This window comes from Diabrotica undecimpunctata, chromosome 8 (assembly GCF_040954645.1).
Source record: "Diabrotica undecimpunctata isolate CICGRU chromosome 8, icDiaUnde3, whole genome shotgun sequence".
NCBI classification, from domain to species: Eukaryota; Metazoa; Arthropoda; class Insecta; order Coleoptera; family Chrysomelidae; genus Diabrotica; species Diabrotica undecimpunctata.
The window spans coordinates 140,802,466-140,823,408 of NC_092810.1; the positions used below are offsets into that span (position 1 = coordinate 140,802,466).

The 20,943-nt window shown below is 34.1% G+C and overlaps 1 protein-coding gene across 1 annotated transcript in view; it reads left to right on the plus strand.

Moving 5' to 3' along the window:
- The window catches only part of SA1 (stromal antigen), a 31,492-nt gene that overhangs the window by 6,517 nt on the left and 4,032 nt on the right, over positions 1 to 20,943 (plus strand). The window contains exons 5-10 of the mRNA XM_072541206.1: positions 685 to 1,095; positions 8,990 to 9,205; positions 11,965 to 12,243; positions 14,823 to 15,032; positions 16,313 to 16,449; positions 18,108 to 18,438. Of these exons, the coding sequence (XP_072397307.1) occupies positions 685 to 1,095; positions 8,990 to 9,205; positions 11,965 to 12,243; positions 14,823 to 15,032; positions 16,313 to 16,449; positions 18,108 to 18,438 (1,584 nt within the window). The remainder of the gene's footprint in view (positions 1 to 684; positions 1,096 to 8,989; positions 9,206 to 11,964; positions 12,244 to 14,822; positions 15,033 to 16,312; positions 16,450 to 18,107; positions 18,439 to 20,943) is intronic.

Sequence of the window (20,943 nt, forward strand, 5' to 3'; positions counted from 1 at the left end):
TTGGTAACGCTATGTAGTGTGGTTGATCTATTTAATGTGCTGTGGGTAGCACTTGATTGTAGTTCAGGTAATGAATACTTGATAATGATCTTCATTTGATCTCTCTTCATTTTCGTTTGAGTTTTACTTTGTTGTTTAAATAACCTAATAAGGAACTTCTGTCCTAATGGTGAGGTGATCTAGAAAATCCAATATTTTTAATTCTGGAAGTAGATTAGAAGGTAAAGATTATTTATAAAGATAATTATCAAAAGGCAACAAGAGTCCTTTTACCTTGTGATGAGTGATGATTTTGTCTTTAATAGTTTCAAAATTCAGCCCAGCATGACTAATATTATTTGTTACTTGTTACTGTTGACTTTCGTTTGAAATATATCCATTCATTGTCATATAGACCATATCTACATATTAATTGGATAACAGGCATCAGCTTTTGGTTTATAGGAAGACGACAGACAACATTGTTCTTGTATTAACTTAAATATAATGTGAGTACAATGTACCTTGGTGTGCCATGTTTTGTGCTAGTTTTCTAATCTCTTTTGAATGGTTTTTTATATTCATTTGATCTATTCACAAAATATTATAGGAGTAAATTTTTATTTCAATTACCAGACTAGAATTGGTTTTGAAACTTAGCCTGATACTCTTTATTGTTACATATATTTATACTTAACATTTTAGGTCTACTCATCACACAGAGCTGTTGCGCAGGCAGCTGGCGAGTTCTTAAACGAACGCCTCTTCCAACCTGGAGACTTAGATTCTGGGAAAACCAAAAGGGGAAAGCGACGCCTACCTAACACTCCGTTCATACGAGATCTAGTGCAGTTTTTCATTGAATCTGAACTTCACGAGCACGCTGCGTACCTGGTCGATTCTCTCATAGAGTCAAACACTATGATGAAAGACTGGGAGTGTATGACTGATTTGTTACTGGAGGAACCCGGAGTACATGAAGAACCATTAGATAACAGACAAGAAACGAGTTTAATTGAGATTATGGTATGTTGTGTGAAGCAAGCAGCGACCGGAGAAGCGCCAGTTGGCCGAGGACCCACTAGAAAGATGAGTTCAATACGAGAAGTGAAACAGGTAATACATTATTATTTTGCTTGTGTAAATACAGTTTATTTGATCGACATCACGATAACTAATTTTGCAGAAAACATTAATAAACAAGGTATTGTTCTTTTGTGCCTGGAAAGAGAGTTAAAACCTTCCTATTAGACAAAAAATGATTTATCTTCATAAATACTAAGTACTTTTAAATTTGTATCATTTAAATATTCGTAAACTCAAGTTTTTGTCTTCACCTATTATATTGCTCTTGATATTGTGCAAATATCAATAGTGCCTATTACCACTTCGTCAATGCAGTGGGCAAAGTCCTGAATTTACAGATAAAAAACTCAAGTAGTGGGTTTGAACTGGCTGGGACTTTGAATTTTTCTATTATATTATAAAAAATAAAAATTTTCATCGAATCAGTACCCACATCAGTTACTGCAGTCGTTTGGGTATAAAAAGCAACTCTTTGTAAACAATCAATATGATTTTACCTAGAGAAGACATTTATTCAACAGACAAACTAACTACTTCTTCCTTGAGTACCATGTCCAGATTTATTGGTAGCCTCCATAACAATTTGCCAATATTTTTCCATCTTGTGTGACATTTAACAATTGATCTGCTGATAAGCCAGTCCGTTCATGAAGGTTTTGTAGTCACTAATGTTTCTTCCTACCAATTCCCCCCCACCTTTCTCTCTCTCTCTCCCACTCTATTCTCTCTGTCTATCTATCTACCTATCTTTCTGTTATTCTTAGTATTATCTGCAGTATCCAGTATTTGCTAAGTCTCATTATATGCCCCAACTATTCATGTTTTTGTTTTTTACATCATTTTCATTGTCACTTTTGCCTTGAAATATTCTATTTAATACTTGTATATTTGAAATGCATTTAATCCATGATATTTTGAGCATTCTATGGGTTCGTTCTTGGAGCATTCTCTATTGACTCAGTCTATAAGGGATTGAAAATCTGATACTTTCAGTTAAATACTCGAACTCCACACTGTCCTTCTAAGGTTTCAAAATATTATTTCCGAGTATACATTAAACAAATTTGGGGACGAAAAACAACCTTGTCTGAGTTCTCTTCGAATGAAAATTTTGTCGCTCTTGTTGTTATCTACCAGAATAGAGGCTTTTTGTTTCCAATATAAATTTTGTACAAGACTTAGATCTCTATCATGTATTGCTATAATTTCTAGATTTTCAAGCAGTTTATTTCGTTGGACCCTTTTAAATGTGTTTTCAAAATCTATAAAAGAGACATAAATTGGTTTTTGTCTAGGCAAATTACACCAACGGTCTATTTTGCTAATAACCTTTAAAAATAAAATGAATTTGGTTCCAATTATCTAGGATCGTGCGAAATGGCCTGGCCTAATACTGATGCACAAAATATACCTTCCGAAAGTGAGTGTAAAATTGTTATTTGTTTATTATGTGATACAAGGTGGCTCAGATCAGATTTTAATGTAAAGGAAAATCTGGAAAGGTTGGAAAATATTGGTTGGCTGGAAATATTACAAATATTTTAATGTATAGCATATGGATACCTAACATATAATACTGTAAAAAATATAGTTTTAAATGATAAAGTGGAAATTTATATTAAAGAAAAAAAAGATATCGTTACTAATACCACTTGTTCAGCAGTCAACAGTGCAAGAGCCGTCCCTGCACGGACCACAGGGCGCATGGATCGAACATTAGCGACAACGACGGCGCGTAGCTGTCAAGGAGAAATAAGACATTCCTTTTTTGGTTTTGTTAATTTTAAGTTCTTATAAAATAATTATAATAAAGGTGTAAAAAGTCAGAATAAATATTTTTTATACAAGGAATACAGTCCACAATACTTCTGAAGGCTCAGAAATAAAAACATTATTCATGGTCATTCGAACGGATTTTATCAACAAGCAACAAGTTAGTGTATTTTTTATCGGCAAGTGAAAAAGTTTATATGGCATGGTATGTGGTGAGTACACATTTTTTCATTCCTATAATACCTATCCTGGAATAAGAGAGATATTAATTTGTGTCACAAGGTTATTATAATTTCGGTTTGTTAGGATTTATTAATAGCAAGCTTTAAACTTTATTAATATTATACATAGTCGATGCAATGGATCAGTTAACAGTTTTAAAAAGAAAGCGTGGTATCTTTAAGGCACAAATTACAAAATTTGATTCATTTATAAGCAGTTTTACTCACGATAAAATAGTAGAATTACAAGTTAGGGTTGACAAATGCAAAGAATGGTGGAATGATTTTGATCAAATACAAAGTGAAATTGACTTATTAGACACATCAGAGGAACAATTACAAGAAAGGTTAGATTTTCAGGATGCATATTTTAAACTAATAGCCTCTGCAGAAATTATATTAAAGAATGAAGTTAATTTAAACGATACTATAGCAAACTCAGGTCACAATACTAGTTTAGATCGAAATAGCTTAAAAAATGTACGGTTACCACCACTGGAGGTTCCAACTTTTAATGGTTGTTATCAACATTGGTTAGAATTTAGAGATAGTTTTACTAGTATGGTCATAGAAAATTCTGATTTAAATGATGTTGACAAGCTTCACTATTTAAAAAGGGCTTTGATAGGGGATGCCCAGGATGAACTGGAGCAGCTAAAAACTACTAGCAAAAATTTTACTATTGCATGGCAACTTTTATCTGAAACATATGAAAAGAAAAAACTTATTGCACGTGGTCATATTGAAGCTATATATGAATATCCAAAAATAACTCAGGTAAATAGTTTAGAATTAAAGAAATTGTCAGGTTGTATAAAAAGAAATTTAAAGTCACTAGGTATGTTAGGTTATCCAGTTGAACATTGGGATGTTCTTTTACTTTGTACCATAGAGAAAAAGCTTGATTATTACACAAATAAGGAATGGCAAGAAAAGGGTCCAGTTAACGAATTTTCTACGATACAGGAATTCTTAGCATTTATAGATCATAAAGTGCAACACTTACAAAATTCAGAAGGGGATAAACAAGATATAGAGCAAATATCAAAGGAAACAAAAAAAAGGGTGCAAAAAATGACATTATCAAAGTCATTCATTGCAACGTCCAAACAATGTGCACTTTGTAATTTACCGCACTATTTTTATTCATGTAAAAAATTTCATAATTTATCAGTGTCAGCTAGAAGACAAGAGGTAACAAAATCAAAAGCATGTTGGAACTGTCTAAAGGATGGACACTTAGTACAACATTGTACATGGGGAGGTTGTAAACTTTGTGGAAAACGACACAATACTCTTTTACATATGGATGGTAAATTTATAAACAATTCTCATTTACAAACAAATGCAACTCAACTCAACGGATCAAAGGTTGAATCACAAATTTGTGGTATATCTACCCAGAAAGAAACACACACACAGGGAAATGGCATATCTAAACAGGGAAAGGAAGTACATATTCAGGGACAAGGTGCATTCCATAATAATTCAATGGAAGGTACATCTCAATTAAACTTTTTGGGTCAGACAGGTTTTTTGGAATCACATTCGGGTGATATAGGTCAGACATGTTTTTTAGAATCACTTTCGGGTGATATAGGTCAGGATTCAATTAATTTTTTAAATCATTCTAAGCAAGGTATATCATACAGATTAAAAACTGATATTTTACTTTCAACGGCCTTAGTATATATGCAAGACAAATATGGAATTTTGCATGAATGTAGAGTTTTATTGGACTCAGGTTCACAGTCAAATTTTATATCACGTTCATTTTTTGAAAAATTACAATTACGGGCAGATAAGGTACACATTCCGGTTAAAGGTTTAGGTCAAGGTATAACAAACATTTCTCAGGCATTAAATGGGACACTTTTATCAAAGTTTAGCAATTATCAAACTAATGCATTTTTATTGGTAATTGATAAAATTTCTGACAATTTACCAACTTCGGATTTAAACTTGGATTTTATAAATATTCCTAAAAACATTGTACTTGCAGATGAAACATTTGGGGTTTCAAAACAAATTGATGTATTACTGGGAGCATCAGTTTTTTGGCAATTATTATGTGTGGGTCAGATAAAACTTGGCAAAGATCAACCAATTCTCCAAAAAACTAAGTTGGGATGGGTTATTTCAGGGCCAGTTAGTCAATCAATTAAGGTTAGCAACAATTCAGTGGTATGTAATTTTTCGTCTAATGTTTTGGAAAACCAAATTGAAAAATTTTGGTTAATAGAAGAATTTGGTGCAAAAAAGGTTATGTCCAAGGAGGACATTTATTGTCAAGAGTTGTTTGAAGCTAGCACGATTAAAAATGAAAACGGTCATTTTGTTGTTAAATTACCAACAAGGTCAAACATTTCTGACTTAGGAGATTCTTATAGTAATGCACTAAAAAGATTTGAATTATTGGAAAATAAATTAAATAAAAATTTGGAAATGAAAATTAAATACCATGAGTTTATGCAGGAATATATCCAGTTGGGTCACATGTCAAAGGTTGAAGATAAAACTGACTTCAATTCAGAAACACCCAACTACTATCTTCCACATCATGGAGTTTTAAAAGAAACGTCTTTAACTACAAAATTAAGGGTAGTGTTTGATGGGTCAGCTAGAACTGACAGTGGTTTGTCATTAAATGATGTTCTAATGGTCGGACCAAAATTACAAGATGATTTAATGTGCATTCTTCTTCGTTTTCGAAAACATAATGTAGTTATAGCTTCAGACATCGAAAAGATGTATCGACAGGTTTTTGTTTGCAAAACTCAGCAAAAACTACAACAAATATTATGGAGGTTTTCGGATGAGCAACCAATTGAGACATACAAGCTGAAAACGCTAACATATGGGACCGCTCCAGCAGCATTTTTGGCTATAAGAAGCTTACAACAATTAGCTCATGAGAATCAATTGAACCTGCCTCTAGCTTCCCAGGTGATTTTAAAGGATTTTTATGTTGATGATTTGCTTACAGGAGGGAGTTCAATTGAAGAAGTAAAATCATTAAAGGATGAATTAAATAATATTTTGTGCACAGCAGGATTTTCACTTAGAAAATGGGTATCAAACAAACCTGAAATTTTTGATGAGGATATTCAAATAAAGGGAGACATTGAACATTATCTTGCAGATGATGTTACAACAAAAACATTAGGGCTTTATTGGAACTCAAAGATAGATTCGCTTCAATATAAAATCAATTTTTCTAATTACACAAAGGTTAGCAAAAGAACAGTTCTGTCTTTAGTTTCACAGATATTTGATCCTCTTGGACTAGTAGGGCCAGTTATAATTAAAGCTAAATTAATAATGCAATCACTATGGCAATTAAAATTAAATTGGGATGAGTCTTTACCTTTAGATTTACACACAGCTTGGAACCAGTTTAGGGAATCAATTGCAGATTTGGAGAAAACTCACATTAGCAGGCAAGTTTTGTGTTCTAATCCAATTAATAGACAATTACATTGTTTCAGTGACGCTTCAGAGTCTGCTTATGGCGCAGCACTCTACATTCGGTCACTGGATCAAGGTGGTTCTTGCTTAGTTCATTTATTATGTGCGAAATCAAGGGTAGCACCCTTAAAAACAATATCTTTGCCTAGATTGGAATTGTGTGGTGCTTTATTGGCTGCCAAATTGGCATCGGCGGTTATCGCAACAATAGGTGTTAGCTTTGATGAGGTACATTTTTGGTCTGATTCAATGATAACTCTTCATTGGATTTTGGGTGAACCGTCACAATGGAAAACCTTCGTTGGAAATAGGGTGTCGGAAATACAAAGGCTTTCTAATGGATATAGCTGGCATCATGTTGACTCGCATGATAACCCAGCCGACATAATTACCCGCGGATATGAACCAAAGTTATTAAACACTTCAAAATTGTGGTGGAATGGGCCACCATGGTTAGCTTCTCATAAATTGTCTTGGCCTACTAAGGCTTTGTCAAATTCACACATTTCTATCATACCTGACCAGAAGGTAATTCAAACATTTATATCAACTGTGCAATTTGCTGAAATTTGGAACCGTTTTTCCAGCTTAGCTAAATTGCAGCGTGTTTTTGCATATATACTTCGGTTTGTCACCAATTGTAAATCATCTAATAATAAGACAACGGGTCCTTTTACTGTAGATGAAAAAGAAAGAAGTTTTTTCTGTTTGGTATATATGGCACAAAATGAAGTATTTCATCAGGAAATACAAACAATAAAAAAATCAAAACCAATACATAAATCGAGTAAAATCTTATCATTAAATCCTTTTCTTGATGATACAGGACTATTACGAGTTGGTGGACGTCTTCAAAAGTCAGAATTGTCTTTTGACCAGAAGCATCCAATCATACTCCCGAACGGTCATGTATTAACTAAACTTATAGTGATATCGTATCATCATAAATACTTGCATGCAGGTCCACAAGCATTGCTATCAATAATTCGTTTAAAATTTTGGTTATTATCTGGACGTAGCACGGTTAGGCACATTCTGCATAAATGTGTTACTTGCTTTCGTGTCAAACCTACATTGCTTGCACCTCTTATGGGAGATTTACCTAAATCTAGACTTCTGCCTACAAGGCCATTTTATAATTGTGGTGTAGATTATGGGGGTCCCTTTGAATTGAAAACAAGCTATTTACGGAATTGTAAAGTAGTTAAATGCTATATATGTATTTTTACATGTTTTACAACAAGGGCGACACATATTGAACTTGTATATGATTTAAGTACTAATTCATTCTTAAATTCATTTAAACGTTTCATTGCTAGAAGAGGTCTATGTAAAAATATGTATTCTGATAATGGAACTAACTTCGTTGGGGCAAATAATCATTTGCAGGAGTTATATTCATTTATGAATGATGCAACGGTAAAATCAAATTTTTTAGATTATTTTTCGGAACATAAGATTCATTGGCATTTTATTCCAGCTCACTCACCACATTTTGGTGGCATCTGGGAATCAACTGTAAAATCGGTAAAGTTTCATATACGAAGGGTAATGTGTAATAATAAATTTACATATGACGAAATGTATACTTTGTTGACGCAAATTGAGTCTCTCCTAAATTCCCGTCCTTTATTACCTCTGTCGGAAAGTCCAGAAGACCTTGGTGTACTCACCCCTGGACATTTTCTAATTGGAGCACCACTTGTAGCACTGCCACAAGAAGAGCTAACTGAAATAAATCCGAATAAGTTGAAACGGTATCATCACCTGACTCAGATAATTCAGAGTTTTTGGGTACGCTGGTCACGTGAGTACCTCTCTTCACTTCAGCAGCGAACCAAATGGAGAACAGCAGCTGACAACGTGAAAATTGGATCATTGGTTATTATTCAAGAGGATGGTCTTCCTCCTACTAAATGGGAATTGGGTAGAATATTGCAACTACATGCTGGGACAGATAATGTTGTGCGGGTTGTGACTGTGCGTACTTCTAAAGGTGAATTCAAAAGGCCTTGTGTAAAGTTAGCCGTCCTGCCAATGGATGAACAATAATGGTTATGGTTTACAAGAAGCGTTGTTTGAAAGGCATCACTTAAGCCTTTCAAGGGGGGCGGCATGTTCAGCAGTCAACAGTGCAAGAGCCGTCCCTGCACGGACCACAGGGCGCATGGATCGAACATTAGCGACAACGACGGCGCGTAGCTGTCAAGGAGAAATAAGACATTCCTTTTTTGGTTTTGTTAATTTTAAGTTCTTATAAAATAATTATAATAAAGGTGTTAAAAGTCAGAATAAATATTTTTTATACAAGGAATACAGTCCACAATACTTCTGAAGGCTCAGAAATAAAAACATTATTCACCACTGTTCTTATGTATCTCCTTTTGGAGGCCTGGTATATGTAAATATGCCAATAAATATTATATTCTAGGGATTTTTATTAAATAATTTTAAATTTTTAGGCTGGAGAAGATAAACAAAAATTAACAGAGCATTTTATAGTAACTTTACCTCAACTGTTGGACAAATATTCTGCTGATCCTGAAAAATTAGCAAATCTATTAAGTATACCTCAATATTTTGATTTAGATTTATACACAAGTGGAAGACAAGAGGGATCGCTTCAAGCACTTTTAGTGAAACTGAAATATATTGTTCAAGTTCAACACGAACCGGAGGTTAGTATTATTTTAGTTAAAATATTGCTTGGCATAAATTAACTTGATAATAATTTAAACGAAACTAGCAATAAAGGAGAAAAGATAAGCAAACTCTGTGTTCTATTGTGGAACGTTACTGTTACGGTTATTAGCTGCGTAAAATATCAATTGGGGTTGCAAACGTTATTAGCAAAATCCTTCTTTAGAACAATCCTTCATTCTTCGCTTCGCTCTCTCCACTTTTTAACACCGATAGATTTGATGTCGTCGTCTAAGTTGTCCAGGTACCTAAGTTTCGGTCTTTACCATTCGCGTTAATCTGAGAATATCGAACTACTTTTTCGAGCTCAAGGTTAACTAGGAGAGACTCACGTCCCTGTCTTAATTCATTTTTACAATGGAAAGGTCCTTAAAAACTCATTATGTACTTTGACTCTCTGTGCCTGTGAGTACTAGCTCTGTTAGTTGAACGATACTTGAAACTCCAGCATGACCTAAAGCAATTTACGTCTATATACTGAAATCGACAAATATGTGTTGGGTATCGACATCGAACTCTAGAGTTTTCTCAAGAATTTGCCCACTGTAAAGTGAGACGTAAAACATGGCGAATGTCTGCATTTCCTACACTAACTGCATTACTTTTCATTGCTATGCTCATTGTATACAGCAATATGTTAGAAGCATACGAGAGTTGGTAAAATTTGAAAACAATGTTTAAGGCTCTAAACCTGGTAACTACAAACTTTGTACAGTCAAGCATAGAACAGAGAAATATTGAGGGAGGGAGACAAATAGGAGACAGAAAGCGATAGAGAGACATATAGAGAGGTGGGGACGCATAGAGAAGAACAGAGAAATAAAAGGGACGGCAGAGTGAGAGAGATAAAGAGACAGAGAGAGAGATAAAGATGGGGGTAAGAGAAACGAGGCAGACAAATAGGACAAATAGAGGGACTGGGGGAAAGATACACAGTTATAGAAAGAGAGAGATAGATACGGAGACAACGACAGAAAGAGAGAAGGAGGGAGATGGAATAGAGAAATGCGACAGTGAGAGTGAAGAGAAGGTAAAGGCATAGAAAAGAAAGGCGGGAAAAAGAGAGAGGTAGAAAGGATGCGAGAGGTCGAGAAAAAAAAAGATAGTGCTATAGTGGCAGATGAGAAAGTGAATATAGAAGGGAAACGAAAGAAATATATAAGGTTTGCGAAAGAGAAAGAGAGCGAGATACGTATTGAAGCCGTGGAGAGAAAAAAGATACAGACATAATAGGGAGAGCCAGACAGAGAAAAAGAGGAGAGATATACAGAGAGAGGATGAGAGGACAGAGAGTTCTCTATAAGACTACGAAATGTAGTCTTATATAGAAAAAGACGCAGAGAAAGATATAAAAACGAGAGAGAGACATACACCTAGAATGTGAAGGAGAGAATTTGAGAGAGAAATGTACTTAGAGAGTGAGACATACAGTTAGTCATAGAGAGTGAGACATACAGTTAGTCATAGAGAGCGAGACATACAGTTAGAGAGGGAGAGAGGGAGGGAGGGAGAGGGGGAGGAAGTGAGAGAGGGGGGGAGGGAGAGAGAGAGGGGGGGAAGGAGAGAGATAGAGAGATGGAATCGACCAATATATACATTTTAGCCAAATGCGTGTGACCGGGAGAATATATTGCCTGCGGCAATAGGATCGTATTGCCGCAGGAAACCACACTGGTCTCACCATGCATGTCTAAAAAAGTATAATGGTCTATAGTAGCTTTTTATTTGTGTCTATGGTGGAACTAATAAAATCAGTGTTTTAGTATTACGATATTATTAGTGACAGGAATTTCGGGTCATCTTTAAGATTCGGGTTACCGGTTCCGGTTCACTTAAGAGAACCGGATCACTTTGTCGGGTCACGGGTCAGCCGGGTCAGTACAGATCATATGCAAACCAAATCTATAATTTTAGCGGTAGGAGGTGGGTGGATAATCGAGTGTAAGATCATTATGTTATTATGTAGTTGTTATTCAATCTTACAAGTAAATGTTATGGCAAAGAAAAATTTACTTTGTTTGATCTATTAAATTTTACCTAATTTAACTTAAAATTCACATTTAATTTTTTTAAGCTATATATTATCATTTAAACGTTTTTTTAAGCATGCTAATTTAAGCATACCTATCTAAGGTCTTTTTAATGTATAAAGTACAAAAGATCTCGTAGGTCTTTTACTAAATTATTATTATTATGCAACCAATAATACGCCATGCCATAAAATATTTCGGGAAATACCATAAATTGTTTGGCTCTGAACAAATACCATTGTGGCCAAAAATACAAAAAAATATAATAACCAAAATAATCACGTGGAAAGCCAACAAATATATACATATTTTTTGCCGATAATTTATATTATAGGTACCAATAGTTTTTAATTAATATTTTACACCTTATAATTAATTATCAGTAAAATAAATATTTTGCTCTCTCAATATCCCGTCCTGACAACCGACAATCAATTCACTATTCACGTTCCTTTCAAACGAGCAAGATCGCAAAATATTTGAAAAGATTCGGTTCTGTTTATAAGAACTTGGGATTCAGTGTTCAGCTGACTCCTTGCTTTCGCTTAGAACTACATCATTCCGCGCGTCATATGTGTTTGTTACTGACCCGTGATCCGTTAGGTTTAGTTTTGAGATTCGGGTCAGTTGGATCTTTCTGAAGATTCGGCTCATTGAATCGGGTCAGTTCTGATTTGCACATCACTAGATATTATGAACTTTTTTAGGTTTTGGAAACATTAGCAAAAACTTTAGAAACCGTTTGCACAGAAGGTCACTCTATTTTTACGAAGTGTGATGTGGCCAGGTCGACTATTATCGATATGATAGTTGCCTCATATAAAGAAGCCATCGACGATTGGAGAAATTTGATGCTTGGCGAAGAAACTCCCAATGCGGATGAAGTATTTAATGTAATCAGTTCTTTGAAAAAACTATCGATGTTCTATGCTTGTCATAATTTGAATAGCTGGGGTTTATGGAATACCATGTTTCAGGATGTACAAGTAAGTAATACTTTTGTTTTTATATAAATATTTTTTAAAATTATACATAGTTTCCTAATACAGGCACACTTGATTTTTTTTAAATTCCGTTTAAAGGTTTTACTTTGTTTAATTTTTTTTGTTCTAATTGAAATACAGTACACCCTTGATACTCCGACGTTTTGCAATCCGACATGCTCGGTAGTCCGACGCACCTCCCGTCAAGGTGCGTCGGACCTATCGCCACATGAATCTCATTCTTACCAGGTTCCTTATTTCGTGTTTTCCGTGAGCAGTTCGGTTCGATAGGGTTTGTAGATACAGTAATACGTAATGCCAAACTTTTATTTAATTCGTTTAGAAAGTTCAGTTCATCTGATGAGGATGCAATCCAATAGAATAACAGGAAAAATTTATGAAGCAAAAAACATCGGAAAAAGAAAAAGAGGCAGACCAAGAAAAAAATGGATACAGCAAGTAGTAGAGGCGGGAAAACTTAAACAAAAATCACTCGAGGAATTGAAAATAATGGCAGGAAACAAAAGAATGGAAGAGGTGGGTAAATGGAAATTAAAATAGCTAGCCCAAATCCGACACCCTGATAGGGTAAAAGGAAGGGGAGAAAGAAAGAAAGAAAGTTCAGTTCAATAGGGAGCACAAGTTCAAAACGAAAGCACAAAACAATGACTCTAAAAAATAAATGGGATATTATTAAGAGATGCGAGTGTGGTGAAACTCCGACTGCGATATCTAGATTCTATGATATTGGACGAGCTAGAGTGTACGACAGTATGAAAAACAAAAAAAATATATAAAAATTTATGAAATATGTAGAGAATGATTCTAAGAACAGAAAAATCCTTAAAATGAGTGAATTTCCTGATGTTGAAGAAGCTCTGCACATCTGGTTTAAGGAGCAATGAAGCAGACAAGCTCCTATTTCAGGTGTCATTAAAAAAATAAAGCTCAGTTTTTTTACCAGGAATTAACAAAGAAAACTGATTCTCGTGCTAGTCAAGGTTGGTTCGAAAACGTCAAAAAACGGTACGGAATACAATTTTTGTAGATGGGTGGAGAAAAATTAAGTGTAGATGAGTCAGAGATATCTGAATTTATCCAGAATTTGAACAAAAAGATCACCGAATTAGACCTAATTCCTGAATAACTTTATAACGCTGATGAAACCGGTCTAAACTGGCGGCAACTTCCAATAAAGATAGGTATTTGTCATTTAGACGAAAAGAAAGTTTTTGGAAGAAAATTTCAGAAAGAACTTCTCACACTCATGGTATGCGCGAATGCATCAGGATCCCACAAACTGAAATTGCTAATCGTGGGTGAGTCCAAAAAACCTAGTGGCTTCAAAAATGTTAAAATTGAGAAGCTACCAATAACGTTCATGTGGCAAAACCGTGCTTGTGTGACAAAAGAAGTTTTTCTGGATTGGTGCAAGAACAGTTTTGTCCCACAAGTTAAAGATGAGCTAAGAAAAAAAGAAACTGCCAGAGAAAGCCCTCCTCTTGTTAGACAATGCTCCAGGACATACTGATAAGGGGAATTAAAAATCGAAACTGCCGATGGATATTATCGAGGCAATGTACTTACCGAAAAATACTACTGCATTAATTCAGCCCATGGATCAAAACGTTACTAAAACTCTCAAGAAACAACTCCTTGTGGATATTTTAAGTCAACCCCAATTCTGACACCACTTCAATTTTGAAAAACTTCAACATCAAAGATGCGGTTATTAATGCTGCGTTTGCCTGGCAGCAAGTCAAGCCTACTACACTGAAGAATATTTGTCCCAACAATCGACTTCTTCCAGTAGAAGTTAGCAAAGAATCCAATGACCAACCTGTGCAAGTTGTACTAGATGCTGCCCTTCAAATTTGTAACGATATGACTAATTCATCAGAATCAAGATAAGCTTTACAAGAGCGGATTTTTTATGACAATCTCATTGCTAACAGTTGAAGAAATAATTACAGAAATGGCAGAATCTGATGAGCACGTGACCCAGGAAGCACAGGATGAAAAATCTATCATCCTGTATGTACATTAAATTTATTAGCTTCCATATTTCCTTTAATAAACATGTTTTAGTTAGTCGAAATGGGTGTTTCATTTGCATATTAATCTGAGTAGCATTTTACTCACAAAATTTAAGAATATTGTAGGCTACTGCTAGCAAAACATTGCCACATATATAATCACTTTCGGTAATCCGGACACTTTTGGTAATCCAACACCCCTTTGGTCCCATGCCTATCGGATTATCAAGGGACAACTGTACTTGAATATCAAATAATGACTACATAAATCAGGCTTTCTACTTTTTGTGAGTTTTTTGAGCATTAAGATCATTCAAGAATTGTAAGTTGTTTACATTTTTACTTTTTTTTATGAATTGTTGTCTTGATCGCAGTAGTTAAGTAGTCACTTAGCACTTACAGTTCTGGTTCAAAGTACTAAACTTTTCTTTGTTTAGTTTATCTTAGCATTGGTAGATTGAAGATTATTATAGTATGACCAACTATAACAACTATCAAGCTATATGTCTAGTAGGAGTATTGATAGAATATTATTATTTTTTATAGGATTCTGAGACTAACTTACCTCCCGAAGCCCTTAAGTATTGTTTAAGTTCCTGCTATTATTACCTTTTATGGGGTCTTAGAGACTTGGAGGTAGCTGTCGAAGGAGGTGGTTTAACTCACTCTGGAATTCAAGACATGAGAGATAAACTGGACGATTTCATTGAAGCTTCACAAATGCTCATTAAGTCTTCACCACATATTTTAATTAAGGTATGTATATCATTTTTTTTACATTAGACTTACGGATATTTTTAATTAACGTATTTTATAAATATTTTCATTGAATTTAATATATCGCCTTCTTCTTCTTCTTTATTTATGTTGCCTGGTCTTCTTGACATTGGCAATCATCTGCACAAGTTTAAAATGTTGGTTGGCACTGCGGATACCCATCCAATCGCTAAGGTTCTTCAACCATGATTCTTGTTTTCTACTAACTCTTTTTCGTACTTCTATTTTGCCCTTTGTTATTAGTTGTAATATACGATACTGGTTACCTCTAAAAATGTGACCTAGATAGAAAATTTTTCGGCATATTGTAGTTGTTAATAAGAGTTAGATCAGATAGTTAACAGAACACGTCACAAACAAAGAGGTTCTGAGAAGGATGAATAAAGAAATAGAAGTTTTAAATATAATTAAAAGAAGAAAATTGGAATATCTCGGACATATTACACGTGGAGAGAAATACACCTTGCTCCAACTGATTATGCAGGGAAAGATCCAAGGAAAGAGAAGCATAGGGAGGCGTAGAATGTCATGGCTGCGCAACCTGAGAGAGTGGTACGGATGTACATCAAATGAACTTTTCAGAGCAGCCGTCTCAAAAGTCCGAATAGCTATGATGATTGCCGACCTCCGCCGCGGAGATGGCACTTGAAGAAGAAGAATAAGAGTTTCCGAATAACGTTAGCCCTTTGTAGAACCTCTTTATTACCTCTTTATATATATATATATATATATATATATATATATATATATATATATATATATATATATATATATATATATATATATATATATGAGACGCTGACTGAAATTCATGCCAACAAAGGTAAGTTTAATATAAACTCCAACTTCCATGATCACAATATAAGATTTAGAGATGCTATTAGAGCGCAACGTTTTAGGTTGACAAAGAGCATAAAAAATTCGATTGATGTTGGTTTGTATAACTTTTTGCCAGATGAAGTAAAAAGTCTTCACTTGTTATCGTTTAACTTAAAATCAAATCACACTTTTTGAAACATTGTTTCTATTAAAACGGAGTACTTAAGTACATCTTTTACACAATAGTACTAGTTTGGTCAGGGTATTTGCCTATTATGATGATATTTCATGTTTTTATATTTTTATTTATTAAATATCGGTTTGTAATGTTAATTCGCAAAAATTTTATATGTATGTATGTAAAACTTTTCACTATTCCTTTGACTTGTCAAAAACAAAACTATTTTTGTATATTGACTAAATAAATTCTATATTTTTAGGAGGAAGCATATGTTGGCTTGTGCGATCTTCTGATAGTTTTCAGTGAACAATTACAAGGAAGTTCAACATCTTTAAGTGAATTAATCTGTCGACCAGATGTGAATCTTCAGGCATTATTAAACGAATTTGTTCAAACGTAAGTGTTTTTATTAGTTGACAACCTGTATAAATACGAATTAAATTGGAATACGTCATCAAAAATAAACAAAAAGCTTCGTTCGATCACAGAAGTCAAAGCATTAACGGTTGCGGTTACTACTTGGATGGATGACTGCTGGGGAACACCACATGTTGTCATGTGAAACCCTACTTCTCCGAAACGGCTGAATATATATATATATATATATATATATATATATATATATATATATATATATATATATATTTATATATATATATATATATATATATATATATATATTTATATATATATATATATATATATATATATATATATATATTTATATATATATATATATATATATATATATATATATATATATATATATATATATATCAATTCGGTAGGTCTGGAAATAGGTCGTAATTTATTTTTCATACCTCTAAGAAGTAAGAGTGCCTCACACCGAACATTTTTTTTTAAATTTTTTGGACAAAATTTATTATTTTTATTTTTTATTGATGTGACATTAAAAAATACATACAACCCCTTAATTTTCACCCTTCTATCACCAATCCCTATTGTTTAATAGCCATATTAGTGTCACGGAGTTAGTTGCCATACTCCTCCGAAATGGTGTGACTGATTTTTATGAAATTTTTCATGTATATTAGATAGGTCTGATAAGGGTGGTCCACCCCAAACATTTTTCTTTATTTTTGGAACAAAATTTGTTACTTTTATTTTTTTATAATGTGGCATTAGATAATACGTACAACCCTTAATTTGTCACCCTTCTATCACCAAACCCTACTTTTGAATAGCGAAATTAGTGTGACAGAGTTGTTTTCATTCAAGTCAGTTGTTTTGAATCCTACAGAGTTTTTGAATTTAATGGCATTGCCTGGACTTCCACTTAACAATTTACGATTAAAAGTAGGATCAATTGTCATTATGCTGCGTAACAATAATCAACCTCTACTCTGCAATGGAATGAGACTGACTGAAAAGGCTAATGAATAATGTCTGTAACATTATATCACCAAGGATCATCAAGGAAAAATACAAAGGAGAGGATGTCTTGATCCCGCGTATACTGATAATTTCAACCAACCGTGCTTTTGGCTTCTGCAATGACAATAAACAAATCACAAAGCCAACCGTTGGAAGTTTGCGAAATTAATTAAGTTTCCATGTTTTGCGCATGGGCAATTATTCGGAAAACCATCATCGTTGTATTTTTATTTTACGCAAAAAAAATAAAAATATTTTTATCAGAAAGTATTAAATTGATGCAATTTTTTTCATGCATAATATGGTTGAATGTTTTTTTTTTTAATTTATTTTCTGTTAATTTTTTAGACACATTATTTAATTCTAAGGCGGTACGCAGTTCGCCGTATCAGCTAGTACAATATAAATAAACCTTTAACTGAAATTAGTTTGTTCAAAACTCATGGTCCCTCGTATTGGAAATCTACAAAAACTTAATTTTTTCGTGGAAACACTTGGCAATTATATATAAGATAATGCAAGTCTCAGTTTCAAACAAGTTAGTAGTGATGATCCAGATTCTCTGAGATACAAAACTATACTCCTTTGTGTATTGTTTAATTCCAATTTTCCAGTGATATAATATAAAATATATTTCTTTAAAATAAATAACATTGTAGGTATGTATTTGTTCCCGTACAAGATTCAGAACACGACGAACTTCGCATTGAAGGTCTCCACAAACGTCGTAACTTTTTGGCCGCCTACTGTAAGCTGATAGTCTACAACATAATGCCAACAAAAGCTGGTGCTGATGTCTTCAAACACTATGTTAAATACTATAACGAATATGGAGATATAATAAAAGCAACTTTAAGTAAAGCTAGAGAAATTAATAAAGTAAACTGTGCACTAACCATGTGCTTGAGCTTAAATATGATGTTTAATGAGGTGCAAAAGTTAAGCACGGGAAAGAATACAAGACAACATGAAGAATTTTTTGCTTTAAAGGTAAGTTTAAGAAAATTTGTAGTTAAAAAATAAATCAGTGCCTCTTTTGTGTTATTGCATAATTAATCCAGTCGAAATAAAAAAAATTGTATTGTTCACTCCTCCTAGGGGAGACTAGGGAGACTTGAGACAAGGCAAGGGAGGAATGAGACACTACATTAATTTCCTAAAATCGGGTAAACAGTGCCATCTTTTGGTTACTGGTTCATAACTTGAGTCAAGTCTCTCCCTACTCTGCCAGCGTAACGGCGACAATGATTAGCAGAACGTTGTTGTTAGTACACGTGTAGAAGTTACGCCGAAAGTAAATCCTAATCTGGTGATATCGTTGTAGTTTGTAGTAAGGGTAAGTGAAAATTCGAGTGGAGTTTTCAGGTATTGTGACAGCAGGTATGTTGAATTATTTGTTTAATTATCTGATAAATTAAAAGTTTAACAAGAATTTTATGTTAGATTATTTGATGAAATGCTATATAGGGAGACATGAGACGTCTCATGTCTTCCTGAAACATCTCCTGTCTCCAAAAAATAGCGTTTTATAAAATAAAATGACTTAATATTCTGGTTAAACACTTGATTCACTGGACATGAGACATGAGACGTCTCATGTCTTCCTGAAACATCTCATGTCTCCTCAAATAGCGTTTTATAAAATACAATGACTTAACATTCTGGTTAAACACTTGATTCACTGGACTACTAGTATTTTTTAAACGAATAATGCTCATTTACACCAGTTTCTGTTAAAATGTAACTGATTCTTTTAGATGTCATTTAATGATTAAAGTGTTTGTTAAGTAATCGTTAATTTTGTGTTATTGCATATTAATGTTGCATTGCTGGCTATGATTGGTATCACGGTTTTAGACATCGCCACTATGTGTTATCGCTGAGAACTCCAGAGTCAACCAGTTTGTCACGATGTACGAGTTTCAATCAAACAAATGTTACCACGTTTTTCAATAATTTAGAATCAGTACTAAACCGCGAAAAGTTTGAACCTCATCAGATCTGGAGTATTGATGAGACAAGGCTACCTTATATAAACCACCCAAAGTTCTGGCAGCGAGGGGTGTTAAACAAGTTGGATACATCACGTCTGCTGAACGAGGCACATTAGTAACTGCCTGTTGTGGTACTAGTGCTGGAGGGAGATTAATTCCACCATTTTTCATCTTTGCCAGAGTTAATTTTAAGGACTAGACGTTAAGTGGTGGTTTACCAAGAAGTGTTGGTGTTGCTCATCCCAGTGGATGGATGTCTTCCGAAAACTGTTGTTTTCCTGGACCACTTCATAAAACATGCCGGTTGTTCAATGGAAAACATGGAAAATGGAAGTATTGCTGCTAATCGATAACCACGAGAGCCATATTTCCGTTGAGTCCCTAAAGAAAGCAAAAGAAAATGGAATTGTGATGCTTACGTTTCCAACACACTGCGTTCCCCTTTAAAAATTATTATAATTCTCAGTGTGCATCATGGATGGTTTCAAATCCAGGTCAAAGCTTGACCATTTACAACATTGCTGCTTTAGCTAGTCAATCGTTCGAATTAGCTCTCACACCCAAGAATATTGTATCTGGTTTTTCGGCGACCGGCATTTATCCTTTCAATCGCGATGTGTTTACTGAAATTGATTTTATGTCTAGCGCAGTGACCGATCGACCACTGGAAACATCAAGTACAATTCTAGAAGATGCATCATCTTTACCGAAAACAGGCATGCAAGAGGAAATTTCGAATCCTGTAAACATTCTAGAGTGTAAACTGCAACGTCAAAAGCCCACGTACAAGAGAACAATGTCAATACTAAACAAAATTTTGTTAGTCCATAAATTTTGCGACCGCTTCCGAAGACAGGTCCACTAAAGCGTATTACAAAGTGAAAACGGGGTTCTTCAAAGATTCTTACCGACACGCCAGAAAAAGACGCTATGGAGGCTGAAGGAAATGCTCGAAAGATAAAAATGGCTTATTTCAGATGCCCCTGAAGATGCTCTAGGAGCGAAAGTACTTGGGCAAGATTTAATAAAAACTGTACTCAATATCTGCCTTTTATTTGATTAAAATTCATTTATTCGAGTATTCAACCTTATATCACTTTAATATACAGTTTCCGTTGTTGATTAATAAATAATAAACATCTTGCGTTGTAAACTTTCTTTATGTTTTTATTTTTTCAATAATTAATAAACATTCTCCAAAAGCTTACAATGTCTCAATGCTCCCTATAATCTGTCTCAACGCTCCCTATAACCTGTCTCAACGCTCCCTTACCTAGGGAGCGGTGAGACAGTTTACACTATTTTATTTAAATACATCTAAACATTTTAAGTAAAATTTTGGAAGCATGAAAAGTATGGCAAGATTAGCTAAATGACACACAATTTACTTGCACATATTATCTTTAAATTGCAAATGTTATAATTTATAAAAAATAAAATTCATTTTTTGTCCTAAGTCTCCCTACTCTCACCTACCCTATAATATCGAAATCTTTGAAAT